The sequence below is a fragment of the Hibiscus syriacus genome, unplaced genomic scaffold, assembly GCF_006381635.1.
Source record: "Hibiscus syriacus cultivar Baekdansim isolate YM2019G1 unplaced genomic scaffold, ASM638163v2 tig00117034_pilon, whole genome shotgun sequence".
In the NCBI taxonomy this organism is placed as follows: Eukaryota; Viridiplantae; Streptophyta; class Magnoliopsida; order Malvales; family Malvaceae; genus Hibiscus; species Hibiscus syriacus.
This window is the reverse complement of record NW_024063533.1, coordinates 11,423,660-11,451,215: the sequence shown is the minus strand read 5'-3', so window position 1 is coordinate 11,451,215 and position 27,556 is coordinate 11,423,660. Positions and strand designations below refer to the sequence as shown.

The window sequence follows — 27,556 nt, the reverse complement described above, 5'->3', positions numbered from 1 at the left end:
TAAATAACGACTATAATGATCCCCAACGACTCCAAACGGCTAGAATTGATAGAAAATGTATAAATTGAATGTCAAAGCAAGGTCAACAAGAACCATATTGAACAAATATATCAACAACAAAGAAGTCATTTGTGCTTAATTTCTCAATTTTTTCATTGTAACATACTTGAAACCTTTATTGTTTAATTTGCTCAAGTGTGATTTGGGTGAGAGCTTATATTTTGCAAATATTTGCCTTTGTGGGGTTTTCTTTTGTTTGAAAATTTTTTAATTACTTATTGGAATAGTGTGTATTCAAGGTTTTAGGCTACACACCTTGAAGTGTTTATAAAGTTACATATTGTCCATAAAGGTAAGAAAAGCTAGTTGATTTAAGAAATTCTTAATACGGATACTAATGTAGTAGATGTAGAGTTGGTTGATAAGTTGAACCACTCTAAATCGTTGTGCAAAAAGTTTATTTTTCGATTGCTTCCACCAAACTTTTTAAAACACCAATTCACCATCTCTTGGCATATTTTTATTGACCGATAAAGCTAAAAATTGGTATCAGAGCTTGATTCATTTGAAGGTCTAACAACAACTTGAGATGATCCTTGAAGATTTCTTGCAACTTATACATTAATCAAAAAAGATTGTTTCAACTTCCGGTTCCGGTTCCTAATTTGTTGAAGACTATCAATCCATCTCCAAGCATCCTTATTTCAATGATGCAAATTACTCCTATTGGAACAATAGGATGATTGTTTTCATTCAAGCTACCGTTCGATTTGGTATGTTATAATTGATGGTTCACCAACTCCTCCAAGGAACAAGTCAGAGTGGACAAATAAAGATAGGAAGCTTACCCAACTCAATGCTAAAGCCATGCATATCCTCTTTTGTTCACTTGGACCAGATGAATATAGAAAATTTTCATCATTTTCAAATGCTAAAGAATTTTAAGATAAGTTGGAGATAACTCATGAAAAAAACAACTAAGTGAAAAAGTCTAAAGTTGGCATTCTCACTCTCAACTATGAGAACTTCAAGATGAAGCCCGATGAAGACATAAAGATGATGTCCGATCGATTTACTTCCATCGTCAATGAGCTCAATACTTTTGGGAATGAATATCCCAATGAAGAAGTGGTGAGAAAGATGTTCTCCTCCTTACCATGTCTTAGGAAGAAAATAGAACTGTCATTGAAGAAGAAAAGGATTTGGAAATATTTACTCTTGATGAACTAATTGGTTCATTTCTTACTCATGATACGAGAATTCAAAGAAAGGAATAAGAAGAGAATGCAAAGACAGAGAAGAAGAAATAGGATGTTGGCATTGCCTTTAAGTCCACTAATAAAGATAAAGAAGACTCTAGTGAAGAGGTGGATGAAAATGAAGAGATGGCCAAGCTTTTCATGAAATTCAAGCTATTCATGTCATCAAAAAGGAAAAATATGAAGCATGAATCAAAGAAAGACAAAGATCCCATCATATGCTACAATTGTCAAAAACCGTGACATGTGAAGTATGATTGTCCCCAACTAAAGAAGAAGAGATTAAATAAGCCAAAGAATAAGGCCTTTGTTGCTACTTGGACTGATGAATATATCACTGATGATGAAGATGATGAAGTAACCAACCTTTGTCTTATGGCCATCCAAGAAGATTCAAAGGTATCTTCTAACTCAAATGAATAAAATTCATATTCTTTTGATGAATTACAGGATGCTTATGATGAATTGATCCATGAATTCGAAATATAAGAAAATAATTTATATGTATAAAATCGAAAATAATTCTCTTTTGAAAACTAAATTAGATTTTGAAAGAAAAATGAGTTTTTGAAAAAGGATTTAGAGCTTTCAAAATTGAAAATTGAAAATTTTAAAAAATATTTGATTTTAAAATTAGGCTTGATAGCTTAATAAAAGAAAATAAAATTATTTTAGCAATTCATCAAAGTCAATAATGGTAAAATGTTCACATTGTATTATCATGGTCATAATTCTAATGCTTTTCCTATAAAGAAAATAAAATTCTATAAAATAAGACAAGTATGGGTTCTGATGAGTGTTTAAAATCGTTAATCTTTACTCGTTATTTCTTCGATTTTGTTGAATTATTGCTGCTGAATTGGTCATGTTATACTTGTTTTTGTACTGGTCCTTGCTTTCCAAAATTTGTGACAAAACGGGCGAATTCTGTATTTTTTTATTATTTGGTCACGGCTGGAGACATGGGCACGACTCTGGGCACGACGCGGTCTGACGTGGCAGTTTTTAGAAGGTCCAGTCAGTGGCAGTTTCTAGAAGACTTCGTCCGCACGCCTTCTGGAAGATTGACGAGTAGAGTTGCATTAGGAGACTAGTTTAAGTTTGAATTTAAATTTAAAAACTATTATCTTTTGTATTATTTTATTATTTTCTTTGTTTATCCTTTAGTCATTGAGAGGCTATAAATACCCACTTGGGGTAAGCCTAAAATGATCATTCGGAATATATTCTTCTTTTCTCTCTAGTTTTTATAAAAGTTTTCTCTTTTTCCTTTTCAAGTTTTTTTTTTATTTTTCTTTATTTTCAAGTTTTATTTTTATGCTAAGTATGACTTTTGTCATGCTTAGCTAAACTTTTCATAAGCCGAGAGCTGTCGCGATGATTCAATTCCAACGGGAGAATTGAAAGGTCCCTTAATATCTTCAGAATATCTCTCTCAATCTCTGCGCTTATTTTTCAAAATCAAAACAGTTTTCAAAATCAAAGATTGACTTTGATCAAGAGGTTGTTGCGATTAAACGTGTGGGAGGAAGATTCGGCTTATAGAAAGCAATTCGACTTCCTAGGAACACACTTGGCGAGATAGCTTCGCCAAGAGGGAATTGAGATCGGAATTGACGGTTATAGAAACAACAATCTGAGTTTGTCGCCACGAACTTAAACGGTATTTGATCTACGACAATAGATGTTGTTAGAATCAATTACCGAAGCCGGAATCAAAGATTGCCTTGGGTATTCGGTATACAAGAAAGAGTCACAAGGATAACCCTTGTAGACAAAGTAACCGACGTGAATCCCGAAGAGAAAATCTTATTCGATGATCTAAAGGAAATTGAATCAAAGCGAAGCTTGAGGCTACTTTTACCGTATTTATTCACAATCTTAATACTCTTATTTTTATTTAAATTGTTTTTATTTATTTTTACCATTTTAATCTCATATTACAAACCCCCCTTTTTTACTATTTTCGCCTGGTTAGAACCATTCAAACATTAAATTGTGATTTTCTAAGTCCCTGAGGATTCGACCCTTATTTCTCTATACTACGTATTCCCTTTATTTATTTATTGAGAATAATGTATTATTTTGATAGGTTCCTAAGGGAACTAGAGGCATTGAAAATAACAATCAACGACCTAAAGTAATTTGAGTGCCAAATATCAAGTTAGTGTCTCTTGCAGGTGTGTTGGAACAATGGTGAGAAATGCCAAGCTATTTGGAGGCTCTACACACACTAAAGAATGACATTTGAAGCAAGGGGTCTTAACAAACCAACTTCGATTCAAGTGGTAAAATGTTTCAATTTCATGCAATTTTATGTGCTTTTATATGTTTATATACGTGTTTGAGTGTTCCCACATAGTGCTTAATTACAATTAGTTACAGGGAGTTATTATTGCATCAGTTTCATATTTATGGCCTAATTTGCTTATGTTGATAATTTTGGCCTTAAATTTGTAATATTTGATTTTTTATGAAATCACATTCTCCATGCTTTATAATGATCATATATGTTGTTTTTGAGAATATGATGTTTAAATGTAGCTAAATTGAAAATATGCATGTTTAGGATCTTTAAAGCCATTGTATGTTTGTTTGACTTGATTTGGACATTTTTTAGATGAATTCCATCCATTTCCAACCAAAAAATAATAAGTGGACCTATACACCAAAGAAAACAGTCAGCTCACTAACCCCCTATACAAGTAAATCACAATTATCACATATAGGACTATACCTAAGCAATTGCATGTGCTTGACTCTACCCTTTAGCTTCAGCCAAATAACATCTTGAACTTGCTTAAAAACCACCTCCACATTAGACTCAGCCTGGCCAAACACTCTTATTCCTTTCTTTCCAAAGAATGTAAAAGCAACAATTCCAAGCAAGCTTCAAGATCAAAGTTGGGAGAGAACTACCTTTCAAATTGAAACACCAAAGCCAATTTCTGGTCCCAACTCATGACAGTTCTGCGAACCCCACAAGCATACATAGAAGTATTCCCCAAGCGACTCGGGTACTCGCACTAAAAGAAAAGATAATCCCTTAGTTCCTCCCCTTCTTCACAATAAATACATAGCCTCCACATTCAAGCCAAAAGAAATCAATCTACTCCTAGTTGGTAGCCTGTCAAGAATAGACATTCAAGCAACCATAGAGTTTCTAGGAACATGCCCTGAATGAAGAAAACCTTATCCTAGGGAACCTTAGGCCCATGCTCCCTAAAAGCTTTCCAAATACTCACAACTGAGTTTAGAGAGGGATGGACCAAATCAAGCAAATGAGCAGCCAAGTCACAGAAACTCAATAAGCTTCTCCAAGTCCAACTGCAATACTGGGGCTAAACATGCAACCAAAAGGAGACATCTTTGAGGACATATTCCTTGATACAAGCAATCCAAAAGGATCCCTTTTGCAACAAAAATTTATGAATCAACAATAACAAGCAAGCTTTATTCTATACCTTCACATTATGATAGCCTAGGCCCCCTCAGACTTAGGGGTGCAAATACTCACCCAACTCACCCTAGCTCCCTTCCAAAAGAATCTAGAGCATATCTAATTGATGCTCTTGATAAAAGCATTAGGGTGCATGAGTTGCCTACTCCAAAAATGTTATAAAGAATAGACTGGATCAGCTACCAGGAAAGCTTCTTAGCCATCTAAACATGAAACTTTGTAGTGTTTGTCCCAAAAAGGGCCACAATCTAAGTGGACTTGAAAAAAAAATCAAGTAGAGTACCCATTAGGCCCAGGAGGTTTATGAGAGTGATGCTCAAATAGAGCCTACCTAATCTCTTCATGAGTGATCCTTTCCTGAAAAGCCCTACAAGCCTCCTCAGAAAAAAGAAGTACACAAAAAATTTCAAATAATTTCAATAGAGCATCCCACCACATTGACATTACTAGAACTAAGCAAATTCTGGAAGTAACACACAACCTCCTCAACAATCTAGTCATAAGTGGTTATGAGATGTACCTGACCATTCTAAATGCCATAAATGGATTGCTTCTTATGTTTCAACCTAACCATAGAGTGGAAATAAGCAGTATTCATATTCCATTTCTGTACCACAAGAGCATGAGCCTTCTACCTATAAAAACTCTCCTCAACATCCACCAGCTCTTAAAGTTCACCAAAAATAGTATTTTCCTTTACTAAAAGCTGAGAATTTAGAGCCCCAAATAAAATTTAAAGCTACACTTGGTACAAATCCACTCTCTTCTCCCTAACCCTAGCAGGCATGTTATCATATCTGCTTTGATTTAACCTCTTCAAATCAGGATTGAGTCACTTAAGCTTTAAGAACAAAACCTTGAGAGACTCAAGACCATAACAAAAAATCAGGATCCTTGACCTAGAAATTAAAGAAATGAAAAGGCTTAGGGGTAGAGCCAACACTCGAATCAAAAAAACAATGTCGGGACAATGATTTGAGACCCCTGGGGCTAAGAAATAAACCAAATGTTGAGGAAAAAGACCAATCTAAGAAGGAGAGACAAGAACACGATAAAGCTTCCTGGCAAGAAAAGAAGTATCCTGACGGTTTGACCAAGTTAAACCTGGCCCCAAATAGGCATAATCATAAACCCCAAGCACCTTTAGACAAACATTAAAATCCTAATATTTTTCCTAAGAGCACCACTAACAGGCTCTAAATTCTCAGAGGAATGAGCAACAATGTTAAAATACCCCCAATAAGCTAAGGCTTATCACCGAAAAAACCCTTTAGCTCAACAATATGCCCCTAAAGTTGTTGTATATCATTTCCTAAGTTATAACCATAGATAAGACAGATGTAAAATTATAAAACCAACTTTAACAAAAAAAATTGACTTTAAACAGTAAAATAAATCAAAACAACCTGAAAATTAGCTTTACACAAAACCCAGATATGCCCATTCTCAGCATAATCATAATTATGGAACCCCTTCCAACCAGCAAAAAAAGTATTCTAAACCTGATGCACCTTACCAACCTTGACTCTAATTTCAATCAAGTAAGTGCATAAAGCCTACTAACCATTTCTACTTGTTTATTAGGGTGATTTAAATTCATATCATTCCAAAAAAGAACATACCTTAATTGGGTAAAAGATGTAGAAGAACTAGCTTTACCCCATTACCCTTCTTTCTACCTCGCCTTGTAGGCTACTTTAGCTCCTTAAAAGGTATTCCCACAACAATATCCTTAGAAACATTCATAACCTGCATCAAAACATCCATATAAATAGCCTTCCCAAGGTAATTCACCCCAACAATAGCCCCTAGATCTTGCATAGAAGATAGATCAGCATCGACAATCTCGGTGACCCTAGTGGCACTCACAACATGCTTAGAGGACAAAGATACATTGTTTATCTGAATAACAGAGCTAGGTAAGACACTATCAATATCCAAAGTATCATCTTCCTTGAAATTAACACCAGACTTAGCAGAAACATCACTCTGCTCAAGACCCAAACCATCCACGACTGTAGAAACAATAACATCAACCCCTACTACACCCACAAAACTACACTCACCAATATTAGCGCAAGTCATACTGGCAACCATAGTGTCCCCAGCTAAATTGTAAAGGTCCTACATAACCCGTTTTCCTTTACTATAAGTATTGGATATCTCTTGTTCAGCCCCCTGTTTCTTTTGAACCCAAACTTGTATAGTTTGGTTTTTTTAATGGCACCCCCTATCATGATGACCAAACACACAACAATGGATACAAATAGAAGGCAACCAAGGAGCCTCTACCAAAATCGAAGCAAAAGATCCATCTTGTAGCTTCACAACAACAAACTTAGGGAATTTAAACCCAACAGTAACCTGTACACACACCTTCGCATAAGAGACTCTCTATCTAGCAGCCGTTATACAATTCATATACAACAGAGTGCCAAAAGTACTAGATATATAACTAAGCCCAAGATTTGTAAAAAGCTCAAGAGGCACCCTACTCGAATGCACCCAAATGGGAAACTTCTCCATGCTAAACTCAAGAGATTTGAGTTGGAGCCTATTTTCGTAAGATGAGTGACTTATTTTGAATATGCCATGGACCATTATCAAGCACCCAATTACAATCAACCTTATTCAAAAACTAGAAAAGGAAAAGGTTATCCCCAACATAATTCACTACAATCTCCCTATAATGACCCCAAATTTGTTTAATCAAACGATATAAAGAAGAAAAATTAGGGGGCACCAATAAATTAGACAGCTAAAGAATGTTGTCATAGTTGAATTCTCACATCAAAAACCTCTATTGGAGGCTCAATCGTTGCTACGCCATTAGCTAGAAATAGCAAAGAAATTACAGTTATTTCACCCCAAACAACGATCTCCAATTCCTGAAAATCCACAAAAATGGAGAGCAAAGAGTAGATACACAAAACAAAGAAATCAGAAAAAGAAAACCCAATCAATAAGGAATCCTGCAGAACGAACACAATAAAAAATTAAACACATCCAACAGTCCAGGTAACGTGCACCAAGAGAGAAAATCGAGAGCTTCCAGTTTTGGACTTTATTTATGCAAATTATGGTCTAAATTGATCAATAATAAAAATTTGCATATTTGATGTTTCAAGTTGACTTTCATGCACATTTAGTATCCTCTAAGTCATTAAAATTAATTTACAATCAATAATATGACTTAATTTGCATCTTATTCGATTCAAGTGCCATCTAATTTTGTCCTTCGAATAAAAATGCAAATTTCTAGAAAAATGATCGATCCCTTGCTTTCTCCAGAAAAATGATTGATCCCTTTAGGCCAAATTCGTATGGGAAGGCTATTTTAAGTCTATTTGCGTGCATATCAACCTTTTTCTCCCATATTTTGAACGTAAACACTCTCAAATCAATTTTTCATCAAAATACTTCAATCTAATCGATTCCAAAGGGCTTTCATGTGATTTTCTTCCCTAATGCATCATTCTTCATTTTTTGAAGAATCATCACATTTGGGTAAGAATTTTTTAAAACCATAACTTTTTCAATTTTTTTAAATTCGAACAAATTGGGTTGAATTAGGTGGTTACAGAACAATTTCTTATTGCAAATACTTTTTTTATTACAAGGAGCATTACCCATAATCAATTTGTTTACAAACCCAAACTTTTATCTTACACCCACAAGGTGTTTGATAAAACTCCTCAACCAAAAACCACCATCTATACCATTTGGTTATACACCATTTTTTAGCCTAAAATTTGGTTTTAATTCTTTCTAAAATAATTCTTAACATCCTTCAAAGATATGTTTTAGCCTAAATTCATAGTTTCTTCAAAAATCTTTCATAATGCCAAAAAGAAAAACCATGGTTTCAAAGGGGCAATCATCAAGCAACCCTCAAGTTACTTCTTGGATTGATCATTGTTTTAAAAATACCAAAGCCCGTGAGCAATATGATTCATTTTTTCATATCATCCAATTAAAGAAACCTAAAAAATCAATTTTAAATTTTTAGACAAATTGGGTTTTCCTTACAAGCAAAAGTTGAAGAATATGAAACTTTTTTTATTTTCTAAAATTCCAAGGTCATGACTATCCTTCTTTAGGTTGAGTTTTTCACTCAAATTCTTATGTTTCATCCGCTTCTCATGATGGCACCATTTATTGGACAATAGCTTCTCACCTTATGGGTAATACCATCACCATCACCCTTGATATTATCGCCCAATCTTTTGACCTTCCTCTTACTCGTGTTGACAATAAAAAAAAGGCATTTTTCCTCCCGATATGCTTCTTAGAAATAATGAGCCACCTACTGCATTCAACAAGATCACAAGATCCACCTTGCTAGCATGATATTCAATGGCATTGTGAGCGTGATCAAGTCGAATGCTCGACCGAACCTTGTGCACGGGATACACCTTTATCATATGTTTGAGGTTCTTGGTATCAACACATCTTATGACCCCGAAACATTCCCTTCCGATAAGAGGATCATTGGTCATGGAACTATGTCAAAGATCAGTTACATAGAGAAGCCCTAGGGATCCATTCGTTGGGTTCGTAGTCTCCACGGAGAACACGAGGATGATGATGATCATGATGGAGATAAGCATGTAGATGATGTGCATGATGATGATGATTAAGAGGAGCCTGGGAGAGCAATTCATGTAGACCCAACACCTCCAACGACTTTCTTTAGATATTTTGAGGAGAAGATTCTTCAGTCTATCGGATCTCTTCGAGCCCATGTTGATGCATAATTTAATGAGATTGTAACTCATCAGGATGCTATATAAATTCATATGATAGAGGAGATTCAAGCTATTCAGTGTCAGCTTGACGGATTTTCTTTCCCTCATTCATCATCATAAATAGTGCATGCATACCATATCATATTATTTTCGTACATTAAACTTAGGTACATTTATGGCGTTTGGACCTTTGATGTTTTATTTGGTTATTTTGATATTTATGACTTTGGTACTTTAGCTTATATGAATGTTATTTACTTTAAGTACTATGATGCTTTACATTTACCTTAATATGCTTATTATTTGATTACACCTTTATTTTCATTACTTTATCTCATTTGTTATATGATACTAACATTGTTGAATTATTTTTTATATAAAAAATGGGGGAGAAGTAAGTCATATTAATAAATGATTTTTCAAAGTTAAAATTAGAGCTTAAATTTTTAACAATTTCATAAACGCTTTTATTATTTTTCAAAGGGGAAGCATTTTTCAAAAAAGATTTTTCAAAGATTTTTGTTATATCGAAAATGTGGAGATTGTTGAATAAATATTTTGATTTAATATTAACTTATAAAATTGATTTTGGACTTAATAGAATTTGTCAAAAATAATTCAAAGTCCAAATTAACTTGAAAAATATGTTCTAAATGTTTTCCAAATTAGTCGAACCTTTTCAAAAACTTACTCGGTCATTTTCACGCTTTAAAGTTGAGTTTCCAAGCATTTTTTGCTCAAAGGATCGATCCCTTAGTAAAAGGATCAATCCCTAAATAAAAAGGATCGATCCCTTGGACTTCCAAAAACGTTGTTTTTACCTTAGTAAAAGGAATGATCCCTTTGACCAAAGGATCGATCCCTTGGATTCCATAAAGTTTTGGATCGATCCCTTCACCAAAAGGGTCGATCACTTCCCCTAAAGGATCAATCGCTTTCTTGAAACAACCGAATTGTTTGAAAAATGATCAATCACTTTCATAAAATGATCTCTCCCTTATGCATTAAAAGTTGTTTTTAGTTGTAGGTAACGACTATAATGAACCCTAACGGGTCCAAATGGCTAGAATTGATAGAGAATGTATAAATTGAAGGTCAACAATAACCATATTGAACAAATATATCAACATCAAAGAAGTCATTTGTGCTTAATTTTTCAATCTTTTCATTGTAACACACTTCTGAGCTTTATTTTTTTGATTTGGATGAGAGCTTATTGTTTGCAAACACATTTGTCTTTGTGATGTTTTCTTTTGTTTGCTAAATTTGTAATCAATCTTTTGGAGCTTTGGGATATAAACCTTGAAGTGTTTGTAAAGTTAAACCTTGTCCTTAAAGGTAAGCAAATCCAATGGATTTGTGAAATCCTTAGTGTGGATGCTAAGTAATGGATATAGACTTGGTTGAGAAGTTGAACCACTTTAAATCATTGTGCAAAATTTTTATTTTTCGATTGCTTCCACCAAACTTTTTAAAAGGCCAATTCACCTCTCTCTTGACATATTTCGGTTGATCGATAAAGCTAACACGTCTACTGTTAATCAAGCTTTGTGGTTGAGAAAAATATTATGTGATCTTAATCTTGAACATAACGAAAGCACAAAGATCTTCGTTGATAACCAAACTACCATAGCAATTCCCCACAATCCAGTGTTTCATGGGAAGTCTAAGCATTTTAACAATAACTTTTCTTTTTGAGAGAAGTATAGAAAGAAGATGATGTTATACTAGTTCATTGCAAAACAGAGGAGCAGCTTGCAGATATCTTCACCAAACCGCTTCCACTTAGTAAATTTGAAGTTTTAAAAACAACACTTGGTGTTTGCAGTTCCTAAAGCGAGGAGTGTCAATTGATGTGGATAGAACTGCTGCTATTTTTAGTTTATTTGTTTTTGTGTTGCTTAAGTTTAGGAGCGAATTGTTAATGGGTTAATGCTTAAATTTAAGAGCATGATGTTAGTGGGTAGTTAATTTTATTTTGTTTAAATTCCGAATGTTACTAAATAAAATTATAGTGTTCAGTTTTCTTCATCCATTAAGTTATTCTTTTCATTGAAATTCCAACACATTTTCTTAGTTGTCCTCCAATCAGAAACCTTGATTTCATAATTATATTGTTAAGATTTTTCGAGCAAAATTGAATTAACACCCTAATTTTTTCCATCGAATTAAAACCTTATTTTAAGATCATATAAAATAAAATTATAGAAAATAACATATTAATAATTCTGTATGCGATATAAAAATAAATAAAACACGCATACTAAACAAATATATGAAAAATATATAAAAAAAATTAAGTCGCATGCGTTTCAAAATTGTATAATTTCATAATACCTCACATATCACATAAAAAATGAGAAAAACAATTAAATTATAAATAAACGAAATATTAAACTTATTTGATGATCCATTGATAACTTCTATATTATATCTAGGGTAAAATACAAAAATAGTCCCCCGACTATAAGATACTATTTTATTGAGTCTTCCTACTATTAAAACATACAAATAGTCTCTCAACTATAAGGAGTTGCTTTGTTTAGTCCATCGATTATTAAAAGTTACAAAATGCTCACCGAACTATTCATTATGTTCCAAACTCGTCATTTTCCGTTAAAATTAACGACAGTTTGAACTGGACGTAATCTATTGATTGGCATATGATAAAATTTGATCTCATAATCTCAACCGACTATCATATATCAATCAACATGTTAACGTCCAGCTCAGACAATCATTAATTTTTTAACAGAAAAGGACGAGTTTGGAACACAATTAATATTCGGTGACCATTTTGTATCTTCTAATAGTCGAAGAACTCAACAAAGTAACTCTTTATAGTTGAGGGGTCATTTTAAAACTTTTAATAGTTGAAAGATTGAATAAAATAATATCCTAAGTCAGGGGACTATTTTTGTACTTTATCCTTATATTTATTGCTAAACTATATTTAATCTCTTCCTAATGCCCCATCCATTTCTAAAGTAAATAAATTCTCGATACTTTTCAATTTCAAAACCCATTTCTTGCCCGAAGAAGTTGAGATGGCAGCCTCCAACCTCTTCATTGTTGTCGTAGTACTGATTTATATGGTCTCTCTCAACACTTACAGAAGCGCCGCCGCCGCCGCCACCTCGGCAACACCACCACCACTACCAAAGTTTCCAGCCATTATCGTCTTTGGTGATTCAACTGTAGATGCAGGCAACAACAACTATATAAAAACATTGGCTAAAGCTGACATGCCTCCCTACGGCGAAAACTTTCCCGGCCATGTTCCAACGGGGAGGTTTTCCGATGGGAAACTTGTTACCGATATCATCGCATCGATGCTAAGGATCAAAGACGAAGTGCCGCCGTTTCTAAAGCCAAATCTGTCGGAAAACGAGCTGCAAACAGGCGTGTGCTTTGCCTCAGCTGCAACAGGATATGATGATTTAGTTACAAAGTTATTCAATGTGATTCCATTGTCGGAGCAAGTTGAGATGTTCAAGAGTTATATAGACAAGCTGAAGGGAATTGTAGGTGAAGATAAGGCGAAGAACATCATCGGTGAAGCTCTGGTAATAATCAGTACAGGAAGTAATGATTTTCTCTTCAATTTCTTAAATATTCCGATTAGACGACTGGAGTTCGACAGCGTTGGATACCAACGTTTTCTGCTTCAAAAACTTGAAGATTTTCTCCAGGTAATTACACAATCATACATTTTATAACGAAACATATTTCCAATAAAAAATAAAAAAAACATCTAAAATATATATGAATTTAAAATTTTTAAAGGAGACCATCTGCTCATTCGCTCAATTCATGATTTTGAGTAAAAATCGAATTGAACAAAAATACAAAATTGAATTTAAAATTTTTATTTGTAATTTAGGTTATTTGCGTATAATTCCATAATAAAGGATAAAATTATTAAACTAAGGGTATGTTTGATAGTCATAATTCATTTTACGAGGAATAATTTTTAATGTTTGGTTGGTGTAAAATATTTTTAATAATGTTTTGGTTCATTTACATTTTATGTAAAGTGTTTATGGTCTAATTTTCGTAAAATATTTTTTAAAATTTTCACTTCAAAATATAAGTACATAAAATAATATTATTTTATATATTTAATATTAATATAATATTTTAATATAAATATTAATTCTTAATTCTTAAAACATGCAAAATATATTTTTTAATAATTTTAATAATATTATATTTTTAATATTATAATAATATAATCAGTTTTAGTAAAATAACATATGATATTATATTTTCATTTTAATATAATAAATTATTAATATAATCAATACTATTTCTTATTTTTCCTAAAAATAATGTTATTGAATTATTAATATTGAGTAATATTATTTTATAAATTTAATATTAATATAATAGTCTAATATTTTTTTAAAAATAGTAATTATTATAATATTTAAAATTAATTTTTTAATAATTTTAATAATATAATATAATATATTTATTAATATAGATAATATTATTTTATATATTTAAGTGTTAGGATCCACTTACATAATGTAAAACTCTTTTAGCTTTATACAGATTTAGGATCATTTTTTGAGTGAAAATATATGGTTGAGATTAATTCCTTATTTTTTTAATAAATATCATCTCATTTCCTACTATTAATCTCAACTGTCTATTTTCACTTTTTCAATGATTCTAAATTTGTGTAAAACTAAAAGAGATTTACATTGTGTAATAGGATTATATCCCTATATTTAATTTTTAATATAATATTTTATTATTATTTTAATTAAAATATTTAAAATATATTATTAATAATTTTCAAAATATAATATTCTTATTTTAATATTTTTTTTATTAATCACTATAGTATCCGATCTATTGACCGGCTAATCCAGATTGGGTACTGCAGAGGCGAGAGCGACCCTGCCAACCCAGTTTTCTCCATTCGCAAATGTCAGGGTTCAAATCTCTAACCTTGCTTAAGAATCTAGTGTCTCATCTCAATATACCAACAAGTGAAAAACTGATTTATACAAGATCATTCAAACACCGTAAAATAATTTTGAGAAGTTATTTTTCATAAAATATAATTCATTTATATAAATTATATTTTTAGAAAATCAATTATAATGAATAATATATGGTGATTGAATTTATAGAAGCTATATGAACTTGGATGCCGGAAAATGGTGATAGCCGGGCTACCTCCGATAGGTTGCTTACCAGTTCAAATGACGATCAAATTTGAGCTTCAAACAAATAGAGAATGCTTGGAAGACCAAAACGACGACGCTCAATCTTATAACAACAACCTTGCCCAACTCTTACCTCAATTACAGGCAAAGCTTCCGATGAGCAAAATTGTATATGCAGACATTTATGAGCCACTGCTCGACATGATTAATCATCCTCAACAATATGGTAATATTTTTAACCAATTTCCAGTTAATTGTTATGAATATGTTTTTTTTTAAATAGTACGGAGTGATTGTGAATATACTTTTAAATTCATATAGTTAGATGATTAGATCTAGGGCAAACTATATGTTTAGTAATTTAAACTCTCTCTTTTGTTTCGTTTTACTACTTAAAACTTTTTTCTTAATTACACTTAACATTTAGTTTAGTTTTTGATTTAGTATCGCTCCGTATGATTTTTAATGGCAGTGTATCAAATTAAAACCTAAATTAAAGCTAAGTATGATTTAAAAAAAATAAAGTTTAAGTACTAAAATAGAACAAATGTGATAGTTTAGGTACTAAATGTGCAATTTACCCTTGTATTGAAATGAAAATAGATATAATTTTAAAATATTATATAAAAAAATATTATTTACTTAAAATTATTTTTAAAAAATCAATTCGGTTAAGGTTAAAGAAAAAAATCTGGCTAATTTGGTTTTCGAGTAATTTAATTTTATAGTTGGTCGACCGATCGTTTAAACAATCCTAGTGAAATGGCCCACAAGAATAACTCGATGGGGGTAGCTGTCAGCTGGGACAGTCCCCTTCGTCTCCCTAAAATTTTCAAATTCCTTTATATTTTAGTTTTTATTTTATTTTCTATTAATAGGTTGTTATCACTTCTAACAATTTATAAGTTTACCATTAGTGGCAGATGTAGGATTTGTCCACGGTAGGCACTTGTCCATCCTGAAATTTTATTTATGTCCATCTCATATGAAAATTTTATATTATTAATATATATGCACTTCACTTTAAAAAATATTTATAAATCCATCAATATTTATCATACTCTAAAATTTTATAAATTTGCTCCTAATATAAACTCATACGTCCTCCTTGATGATCCGAACTACTAAACAACTTCAAAACTTGATCTATAAAAACAGTTCTTGGACATATCAGGACGTCAGAAAAACTTCATCACGAATATTTGATGAAAAACAAAAAGAATTGAAATGGAATGGAATTGTTCATTGAAAAAACAGGGTTTGTAGAAACAAAGAGAGGGTGTTGCGGCAGTGGACTGGTGGAAGTTTCATTTATGTGTAATCCATCGAGTCCAGTATGTTCAAATTCTTCGCAGTTTTTATTTTGGGATAGTGTCCATCCCACGCAACAAGCTTACATTTACCTTGCGGATTACATGGTCAACTCAGTTCTTCCTCAATTATTGCATGTATGAAACATATATGTATATATTTCTATGCTTATTATATATTTCATTTGGGATAAGATTTCGTTATACAATGTAAAATTTATTTAGTTTTACACAGATTTATGATCATTGGATGAATAAAAATAAATTGTTGAGATTACCAATAGAAAATGAGAATATATTCATTGAAAAAAAAAACAATGAGTCAATCTCCGCCCGTCTATTTTCACTCATTCAACGGTCATAAATCTGTGTAAAACTAAAGAATTTTATATTGTGTTAGTGATCCTAACCCATTATATTTCATTTACTTGTACATACATATATTGATTCAATATTTTTATTATTTTTATTAAAAATATATATCTTATATTATCTGTAAATTATGTTCAATTATATACTTAAAAATATTTTTAAAAATTTTTTTTATGGTTTTATTTCATTTAAACAAATGGAAGTAGAATGAATTATATTTTTGGAATAGTCTAGAATGATTATTTAACCTGTGCAAACGAGGTACATTTTGCATAAAAAAAATATGTGACTGTCAATTAAATCATTAATAGAATAATAATTTTTTTATTAATTAAATATATTAAAAATCTAATTTTTTAAAGTTTATTTTAATTTTTTTTGCAAATACCCAAAGAAAGCAATAAAAACTGCTACAAGATGCAGTCAAAACACCCTAACCAATGCAACCGGAAACAAAGACAACAAGCAACCCCTTACAAAGAAATCCCTCACTTAGAACAGAACATCATATTCACAGGATCAACCTTATCAAAAGATCTACCACTTATTCCGACACAAATCACATTCTTCACAACACCCAACACAGCCATGGAAGGTAACACCCTCGACATGGTTTAGTCAAAGACCAAATCAAATATATAACAGGAAGTCTAAATAGAAACTAATTTAATCATTCAAACAAATAACATTTCACACATTAATATTAATGTCAAAAATGCTAAAATCATAATTATTTTACATTTTCAAAGGTGATTATTGATTAAGAACCAAACTGAATTTTTTTAGAAATTTAGGGACTGAAATGTAAATAGTCATATACTGGAAAATTAATATTTTTAAAAATCATCAAACATCACTTAACAGTGGAATAAAAAATAATTGAACTTATAAAATGCGAATTTCTCTTTTATGAAAGTTGTTACCAACTAGCGGTCCAGAGGAACTTAATAGTAGATTATCTTAAAATCGAAACTTGTAACCTAAAATCACGTTTCATCATAGATCAAGAATTATTTTCTTAACTCAAATCATCTTATAAACTCAAATCATCTTATAAACTATTCTTAACCCTAACTTTTGATTAGGGATTAACTTGTAATATAAAAAAAGTACAAGGACTAAATTGGTAATTATTTAAAAGACAAAGATTTAATTAAAATTCTTATTTAAACTCTTATTTATTTACTACATGGCTAATTTGTAGATTATACCTATCATTTTTATCATGTAAGGACTTAAAGCTCATTTTATTTGCTTAATACATTTATAGGGATCAATTAGCAAAGCATCATCAACCTAGGGGCTAAAAGAGAAATTTTCTAAGCTTTGAAACATGGAGTTTTGAAACTAGGGTGAAAGTTTCAAACTAACCCCTAAATTTCTGAAACTTGCATAAAAGTTTCCAAATTCCAAAAGTTTCTGCAATGCAAAGTTTAGAAACATTCCCAGAAGTTTAAAAACTTTTCCAGAAGCCTGGAGACTCAAATTTTCATATTTTTACACCCCAAACAACCTCATTTAATTGCTTAATCAACAAGAAACCTTACTTGTCAATCCAAAACATATCCAAACACTTATAAAACCAATCAACATGCATTTATCAACCAACATACAATTGAATGCATGCTTCAACATAATAACAACTACATACCAACATGATTATGCAACCTACCTTTCATTTTACATACCAAATCATCATGAAACATGGTCATTTCACAAACGCTATCAAAATCATCTTATCTATCATATTAGACCATCCAAACCAAATCAACACATCAAAACATATTATCATGATCATAACCATTCAAAGCAATTCCAACTTAACATTCCAAACCTTAACATGCTTGTATATACTCAAACATGCATAATTAAATTATGATGGTATATGAATATATTCACAACACATTTACACATAAAAACGCATATACCACCATATAGGAGAGTAATTAAAACATCATTTACATTAGTTTGGCATGGAGTGACTTGCAACCCCTAGATACGATCACAAACTATAGAGCTTGATTTCCTGAAATGTTAAACCAAAAAATGTGTAAGCTTATTTAGCTTTGTGAGGTAGTAAACTTAATTTAAATCAATTGAACGTATCTAAGTGCTTGAAATAACATATTTGAATGGCAAAGACAAGTACTAAAAATATTCGTATCATATTCAACTATGACAAAGAGTTGTAATTTAACAAAAGCCATAATTTATCCCTTTGGAATCTAAGTAGCAATAGATACACGAATCCCCAACCAAAATGTCACCAAATAATAAACAATGATTTATCCATACAAACTATCGCCAATGACCAATAACAACAACATCCCTCATATTGTCACCAAATTAGGATCGGGATCCATGGATCATAATACAACCCTAACATGAGCTCAAATGGACTCTATGGCATGCCAGTTTTACCCAAACTAAACTTATCATCCAAAGGCAATATTTATCATATTTTTACATATTAGATCATACCTTGGCTTACCAAGTCATGGATGAGCTTATAGCTCCACTTTAGCTTCATACAAAGATTGATTCATGCAATACTTAACATTTAGGTTAAATCACTTATCATATCACAATATGGTATCACCAAAACATGAAATTGAACATTTATACTTACCATACATACCTTATTACTTACTTTCTCCATTCACTACTCTATGTGAGTTAACGTTACAAGTGAATTTACATAATAAATTAATTACCAGAATTCAACTAGAGTGACACCGAGTCACTCATGCACATGAACTACACTTAGTGATTTACCCTGAATTCACATACTGTCTCGAATCACAATTCCGCCACCTGAGGCTTTTGATTTTCATTTTTTCTTGATGGATTCTTCAATTGGTTATTGTTTACATGAAAATAAACACATAGTTAATCCATTCAAACCTCAAAGACCTATAAACATCATTCATTAAAGTGACATAATGTCGGAACCATCTTTTGGTTAAGCCCCGGAATTGAGTTTCGACTAAGAAAAATGATTTGGGAGTCGCCACCGACAATTTTAAAACGAATTTAGGTGGGTCGGACACCATCTTACCTGATCTGCGTTTTACTAGAAATGTGTCGGGTTCGGGAGTCGATTACGGTTAAGGAAGGTTTAGCACCCTTGAATTGCCCTTTCGGTACCAATTAATTTACCGGTTGGCTTTGTAACGAAAATTAAAATTAAAATTTAAAAATTTAAAAATTTAATTTCAATTAATTACCTTTGATCGATTGAAAATATCCCTAAAACAATGTTAGATAAAAATAGATAAATTAATTAATTAATTAATGTTAAATAACTGAAAGGAACGAAAAGAAAAAAAATAAAAAAAAATAAAAAAAAAATCGAAGGAAAAAATAACAATAGTAAAGAAAATGAAAAGAAACATATTGAAATTACAAGTAAATAAAAAAATGTTTAAAGGGTCGGATTAAAATAAATAAAAATTTATGGACCAAATGGATGCTAAAAAAATTGCAAAAACAAAAGAACAAAAGGTTAGGGGAATAATTAAACCATATATAAAGAAATGGCTAAAATAAAATATTTACAAATATAGTAATAAAAATCAAATATTAGTAATAATATATTATATATGAAATCAGTGACTGGAATGAAAAAGAATAAAAATCGGTGGACGATTTCAAAATAAACAAAACAACAAGCATGGTAATCAAATTAAAACAAAATGAAGTAGAAAATCCATATCAGAATAAACAAATAACATGAGCCCCTGGTGATTATAATGAACTGAACGTATATTAAGTAGCTTGAAATAAAAGGAATTAAATTTGCAAACACAACTGAATATAAGGCTTACAAAGAGAGAGGACTAAACACGCAATTGTCCCCAGCTGAACCAAATCACATGTTACGCCACTTATTTGAAATAGAGAGAGAGAGGCACTAAATGCCAAATGGTGTTGCCTTTGGCCATAAAGCATTATTATGCTTTTTTTTAAAAAAAAAAAAAGCAAAGGGGTTGTAGGCTCGCTGGAAATCAATGATACCTCATTGGAAAGGAATTCAAATCGATCCTCTGCCTAGTCGATGATGACAAATCAGAAGGCGAAACAATATTCCACAGCCTCGAAAAGCATATCCAAATCACCGCCCTTATGCTCTGAATTCTTTTGGCTCCGGTGAATCAGGGGTCTTTGGGTTTAGAGGTAAGATTCCTGTCCTTTTTGGTATGTTTTTGGTCTGTGCTCTCTTTTTCTCTCTCTCTCTCCTACCTCTCTTTGTTCGATTTTTCCTCAAAAATAAACTCTCTACCTCTGTTCTTTTTTCTTTTTCGAATGATCTCCCCGAACGCTCTCTGAATCCCGTTCGAATGAATGTGGTGCGGACCCAAAAAAATCCCTTGTATTTTCCCTTGAAATCTCTGTATCCCCCCTGATGCTTTCGAAAACCCCCTTATTTATAACTTAATAACAACCTATTTTTAGGAATCTGATTCCGAGTAAAACACTCGATTGACGTTGTTGTTTGTTGATGATTGGTTTCGTGTTGCCGAGAAATCCGGGAATGGTGCGTGTTGCCGTGGAAAGCGACGGTTGACTGAGTTGGGATGAAGCACGCGCGCGGGAGGAAACTGGGGTTAGGGTTGCACGTAATGGTTCGAGCTGGACCACTGTTTGTCTGATCTGGGTCTACCGTGGGCCAGTGTTGTAATAGCTTTGGGCCTGCAAAAATAAAAAAATAAAAAAGAAAGAAAGAATGAGATGCAATATGTAATGATATAATATATATATATATATATATATAATATACAAATTATATAATTATAGTAGCCGGACGAAATTAGGTGTCTACACATAAAACCCTAAATTCAAGGATTAGGCTTTGATGTTTCCAAGCTTAAAATTCATAGAAAAATTCTTTAAAAACTTAGAAACAATTATACTTGAAGAGTGGATCACTAAATTACATGAAACCCTTCAATTTGGGTTTGAACCTTAAGAACACTTAGACTCTAAATTGAATAAAGTTAATATAAAATGAAAGATAGAAAAGGGAGCTTACCAAATATGGAGTTAGAATTGAATTCTAATGGTTAGATTAAAATAAATAAGACTTGAAAGGATATGAATGTTTGGGGAAGCTTCAACAATGGTGAAAGGACAAAGGTAGGAGATGAAATGAAATTTTCTCTCTCCTCCCATGCTTTAGACGTGAAGTACACTCCAAATTGCTCTAATTTTGCACGTTTACTAAATTAAAAATTGGCTAAAATGACATCAAATGACACCTAAGGAGATGAATCATCATCTTTTGGATTTGGGTAAATGAAGGCCTTGATCCTTTAATTAAAACATGCACATGAATGAGCCTTCCAACTTTGCTTACCTTCAAATATATAAATTTCATTATTCTTGCATTTTGGTCATTCTTCGTGAAATTTCAAAACTTAACCCAATTGTTTTAGGATTTATTCTAAATCAAATTTATTGATTTGAGAATTTAATTCAAATATCAAAAGATAATTTTAAATCATCAAAATTTAATTTTTAAAAAAAATACTAGATCGATTTTAGGAGTGTTACAATTTTTCCCCTTAAAGAAAATTTGTCCTCGAATTTACCTAAAGTGAAGAGTTGAGGATATTGTTCCTGCTTCTTAACTTCAAACTCTCAAGTAGCCTTTCCGATCTTATGATTTCTACAAAGAACTTTGACTAAAGGAATCTTTTTGTTACGAAGTTTCTTAGTTTCTCGGGATAAGATATGTAAAGGTTCCTCTTTATAAGTTAGGTCAAAATGAATCTCAACAGACTCGGGTTAAATCACATGAGAAGGATCTGAGCGATACTTTCAAAGCATTGGTACCTGAAACACATTATGTATTCTACTGAGTTCTTGAGGAATAGCCAATCGATAAGTCACATGGCCTACCTTTTTTACTATTTCAAAAGCCCAATAAAACGATGATTGAGCTTTCTTTTTCGTCCAAATCAGAGGATTTTCTTCCATAGAGATACCTTCAAGAATGCTTTTTCACCCACAAAATATTATATATCCTTCTGTTTCATATCGGCAAAAGATTTTTTCCTATCAAAAGTGGCTATAAGCTTATCATAGATCAAAGCAACTTTCTCTTTGGTTTCTTGGAGTAAATCAGGGCCTAAAGACTTGTTCTCTCCTAATTCAGATCAACATAGAGGTGTACAACACTTCCACCCATACAAGGCCTCAAAGGGAGCCATCTAAATCGAAGCTTGATAGCTATTATTGTATGCAAACTCAACTAGAGGTAAAGATTTTTCCCAACTGACTTCGAAATCGATCACACAAACTCTAAGTGTATCCTCCAAACTCTAAATAACTCTTTCTGACTGACCATCAGTTTGCGGATGAAAAGTCATATTAAGATGTACTTGAGTTCCCTAAGCTTCTTGCAATTACTCCCAAAAACGATTTGGTGAAGGATGTTACACTTACAGTTAAGTTTTGCTAACATCCTCGATATGGTTTATGCCTAGATTGGGTGAAGGATGTTACACTCCAGTCTGCACTCTTTCCACAGCCTTAGTTTGTTATGTCAACTCAGCAAATACCTTAGGTGGATCTGTCACAAGTGTGGATATCAATTGACATTTATGTATATTGTAACCATATTTGGCGGTAGATTATTGGATACCATGCTTGTTTGGCATAACTGTTTAGTGATACCAAGCAACCTCTTCTTATGATTGAAATGTGAGAATTGTTACTAATTACTTTAGTGAGATCGGGCACCCATCTATAATCTATGTATGATTGCTATGTGATACCAGACAATCATTTCTTGTGTTATGATTGGTGAAAATTATTATCGATACATTGGTAAGTTTGAGTTCACCCTTCTGTTATAGTTACCCGATTGCTATGTGACATCGAGTGCTAACATTGTTTATGTACATGTTCTTAATGTATGAATTAATGTTAAGTGATGCCAGTTGAAACCACGAAACGAAAGATGATTCTATCGTGTAGATCATAGACTATATATTAAGTAACATGTTACCTTATTGATGAAATTATATGCCTAGACTATTAATGATTAGGCAATGGCCTAGTATGCTTACGTATATGAATTTCACGAAGTAGAGTAGAGTGTACCAGATTGGATTGTAAATATCACAATTCAGATATTTTCAATCACATATTAGTAGATCTGTAAAGTTCGAGGAGCACCGCCATAGTAAGATTTCCAATACCTTTTTTAGAGTTCAATACTCTATTACTTTAAAGGGTATACGTATTCATAAGATCCTTATTTGTATATTGGTCTTTAAACTTTATTGATATTTTAATTTACTTGATTTTATACCAATTGTCGCGAAACTTCTATTTTTGTATATCAAAATAATCATTATATCAAATCATATATTTTTTATTCAACAATAAGCATTATATCAAAGCAAACACATCAATGTATATCACCTATATAATACCGACTAAATTTGTAGTTGAAATTACATAATTTGTTCCCACCTAAATTGTGAAATCAAACACAAGGGCAGTTACATATAGAAGAACAAATACCAGAGAGAGACCGCATGGAAATGGCCCCTTATTTAACAAGCTTTTTTCACGGACCTTGGAATTTCTCCAATGAAACTTGGCATATATATCATCAGCTTCCTTAATTGCTAACATGTCAGCGATCTTAGCCAACAGATTTTGAGAAAGAGTGAACGGCTAGCATTAAATATGATCCAACCATCAGGGGGTGCAGGATAATGGTTTACGAGAAGAATTCCAGTGAAATTAAAGTTTCATGACAATTTTGAATACGAGTGCTTTTGGCCTAGTTTGGTGGAGCTTCTAAAAGAGCTTTTGACTCTAAAATCACTTATCCGCGGTAAAAGTAATATCAAACAATGTATATTTTGTTATCAAAATATATTTAGAACTGGTTTTTTAACCCAACTAAAAAAGCTGAATTTAAACTAACATTAGTGATTTGTATTGTAATATTAAAAAATTGTTAGTGATTTTGAACATTGGTTAAATTAATTTATTTTTATTTATAATATAATGTGTGAAATGAATTTATTTTCTCAAAAGTATTTTCTAATAGCAATACCAAACACTAAAATTTTAAACTCAAGTTCTCAAAATCACTTTTTTTTTTATAATAAAAAAATCACTACACTTTTCCATAGTAATTTTTAAAAGCAATGTCAAACTCACCCTTAATATACTAATTATTTTCATAGATAAAAAGTTTCTATCTTTTTAGCTTAATGACATTGGATGCGCGGCCCACGATCCACATGTACCTAGCAGGACCAACTATCATCGACGGGCAAAAATTTTGTTAGAGATCGCAACCAGCCAGGTTGAATTGGATTTTCGATTAATCTAACCTTATTCGATTAAAAAATATAAATGTTCCATTCGAATCCAACTTGAAAATGCATATCCTTCATTTGATTCGACTTGACCCGAAGATCAAATTTCTTCTATTGAAATCCGACCCAACCTAAAATTTTAGAGTAAAAAATCGATCCGACCTGACTCGACATAAAATAAAGACTTTATTAAAAATTAATGGATGAGAGTATTATAGTAATTGTCCAAAGAATCTATATGTAAAAATTACACTGTTACCCCGAGACAGGTCGGATCGGAGATTTTTCACTCTCTACCTAAATTCGACCCGAACTCAAAATTAAAAAAATAATAATAATTTTGTGCATTACATGCAAGTTTAAGAATATTGGCAAAATTGTTTTAAGAATGTGTTGAAAAAAACATTTCGTCATGTAGAATAAAAAAAATTATTTTTCTTAATTAGGATTTTTGTAAGAGAAAATCGCCTCAGTGACCAAAAATGCCTTATAATATACGAATTTAACCAACTTTTTCCGGATTTGCCAAAATGACCAACAAAATCGCAATGCGATCGCTAATTCGCAACGCGATCTCCATTATCGCAAATTCGCGTTGCATTTCGCGTTGCGATAGTTAGAAATCGCGTTGCGATGGTCTACAGTATCGTTGCGATTTTCCCAATTCGCAATGCGAATAAGTAAATCGCAACGTGAATTGGGAAAATCGCAATGCGATACTGACTATCGCAATGTGATACTGACTATCGCAATGCGATACTTACTATCGCAATGCGATAATATAAAATCGCAACGAGATACTGACTTTCGCAACGCGATTCTGACTTTCGCAACGCGATAATACATAATCGCAATGTGATTTTCAAAGCGCCATTAGTATCCTGGCCAAGTATTTTATTTTTAAATTCCAAACACGAATATTAATATTGGAACACTGAACCGTCCACAGTATATCCGTAATCGCAACTCATAACCTAAAACCTAAAATCACAACTCAGTCTCATCTCCATCTCTCACTCTCTCACCCATCTCCGATGAAATCCGTCCCCATCTCCGGCGAAATCCGTCTATCTCCATCTCTCAGAGCCACCCTCACAATCAGAAATGGAAAATCAACCAAATCAACCAACAAGGGTTAGTTTTTTTAATTATTTTCTTTTTGAAATTTTTGCATTATTATTAGGTTTTTCATATTGAAATTGATGATAAGTTTACTGGTAATTTCAATAATAGATTAACCATTTCACTTAGATTGCTTATTATTAACCGAGAATCGCAACGCAAAATGAAAATCGCAACGCGATTTTAGTTTCGCGTTGCGATTCTCTCGTTGCGATAGTCAAATTCACGTTGCGATAGTCATTTTCGTGTTGCGATTTTCATTTTCAGTAACTATTCTTCTTCTGCAAATTGAAACTTGAATGAATTGCATTACTTCAACCAAAAAACAAAGACAAATAAGAAATTCACAGTGTTGCAAATTTAAGTTTGAAGAATAAACTACTACTCTTTATGTTATTATTGTTTTGGTATATCTTCACAGTGTAGTTTTTGGTATATCTAACTTAATATGTTTATTGTTTTTGTAGAACTTTTATTCGGCTCAATTAACCTTAAGAAATAAAGTCAGCCTGGCCAAAACAATTGCGTCGAAGCTTTCACCTGCACAAAGAAAAATGTTTGAGGATACTTGCTTCGGGCCATGGCTGAAAGTACAACATCCCGGTGGAGATGCGATGTTGACACACCTATTTCTTCAAACCATTACTAGGAATCTACCAGATACTATACAACGTCGTGATGAAGAGATTTGGTTTGATTTTCCACCGGCGTATACGTGTTTTGGGCGGGAGGAGTTTTGCTTAATCACCGGTCTACGCTTCGGACACGATGATGTAGGTCGGTACACTAGACATATTACCCGCCCATCATGGTTATCCCGGGTTTTTCCTGAGCTGGAGAGGCCGAATCTACACGTGGAAGACCTGACGATATTATTGAATAAGAAAGATGGTTTTACTCGGATGGATGACATCGACGTTGTCCGAGTATGCCTTCTAATTCTTTTGCATGCCGGCTTTTTAGGCAGAGAGGCCAGACAACCTATTCCAAATGATCTAATCAAATTGGTAGAAGACCTAAATGCGTGGAACCTGTTTCCGTGGGGCTCGTATTTATGGAAAGCTACATGGAATAAGTTATCGTCTGCCTTGGATGATCGAAAAAGTTTGCATGGCGATGGTTCCAAATACACTTTGACAGGCTTTATTATGGCCTTTAAGGTAAGAATTTTTATATAATGTTTCCAAAATTATAAGTAATTATTTAACAATTACTAATGTTTGTTATTATATTGTTTGTAGATTTGGATATTTGAGGCCTTTCCCGCCATGAAGACATATGCAATAAAAACTTCAAATAATATTCCCAGGGCTATTTCCTGGAAGAGGAAACGGACCTTGCAATGGGAAGATTTACTACGGTATACGACAATAAATAATGTAAGTTAACATAAATACTACCATATGTTTATAAACAAGTTATTACTAGTACACATTTAACTTTGTTTGAGCTTTTATATTGTTAGGAGGCCAACACTCCTCTACAGAGGCTGACACCCACAGAAGCTGAGCTTGCCACTGATTGGTGGCAAGCTAGTAAGCATTTTTTTTGATGGAACGGTTGATGAGCAGCCTCCATTTCGGGAGCCATCACCTCGCCCAGAGCTATCACCTCACCCAGAGCCATCATCTAATCGACCCGGCTATACACCTCCACAACGACAGCCATCACCTATTCTGTCACATCATCGAGCCTCTTCTCCACCATCACCGCAAGATAGGCGACCGGCAAAGATGCCACGACGTTTATCTCCCTGTTCT

The 27,556-nt window shown here is 32.5% G+C and overlaps 1 protein-coding gene across 1 annotated transcript; it reads left to right on the top strand.

Annotated features, from left to right (window-relative positions):
- Nucleotides 1-12,514: 12,514 nt before the first annotated feature.
- On the top strand, nucleotides 12,515-16,109 carry LOC120196553 (GDSL esterase/lipase At1g06990-like). The gene is made up of 3 exons (XM_039198338.1): nucleotides 12,515-13,159; nucleotides 14,612-14,873; nucleotides 15,905-16,109. The coding sequence occupies exons 1-3, from the start codon at nucleotides 12,515-12,517 to the stop codon at nucleotides 16,099-16,101; spliced, it is 1,104 nt and encodes a 367-aa protein (XP_039054269.1). The 3' UTR covers nucleotides 16,102-16,109.
- Nucleotides 16,110-27,556: the final 11,447 nt, after the last annotated feature.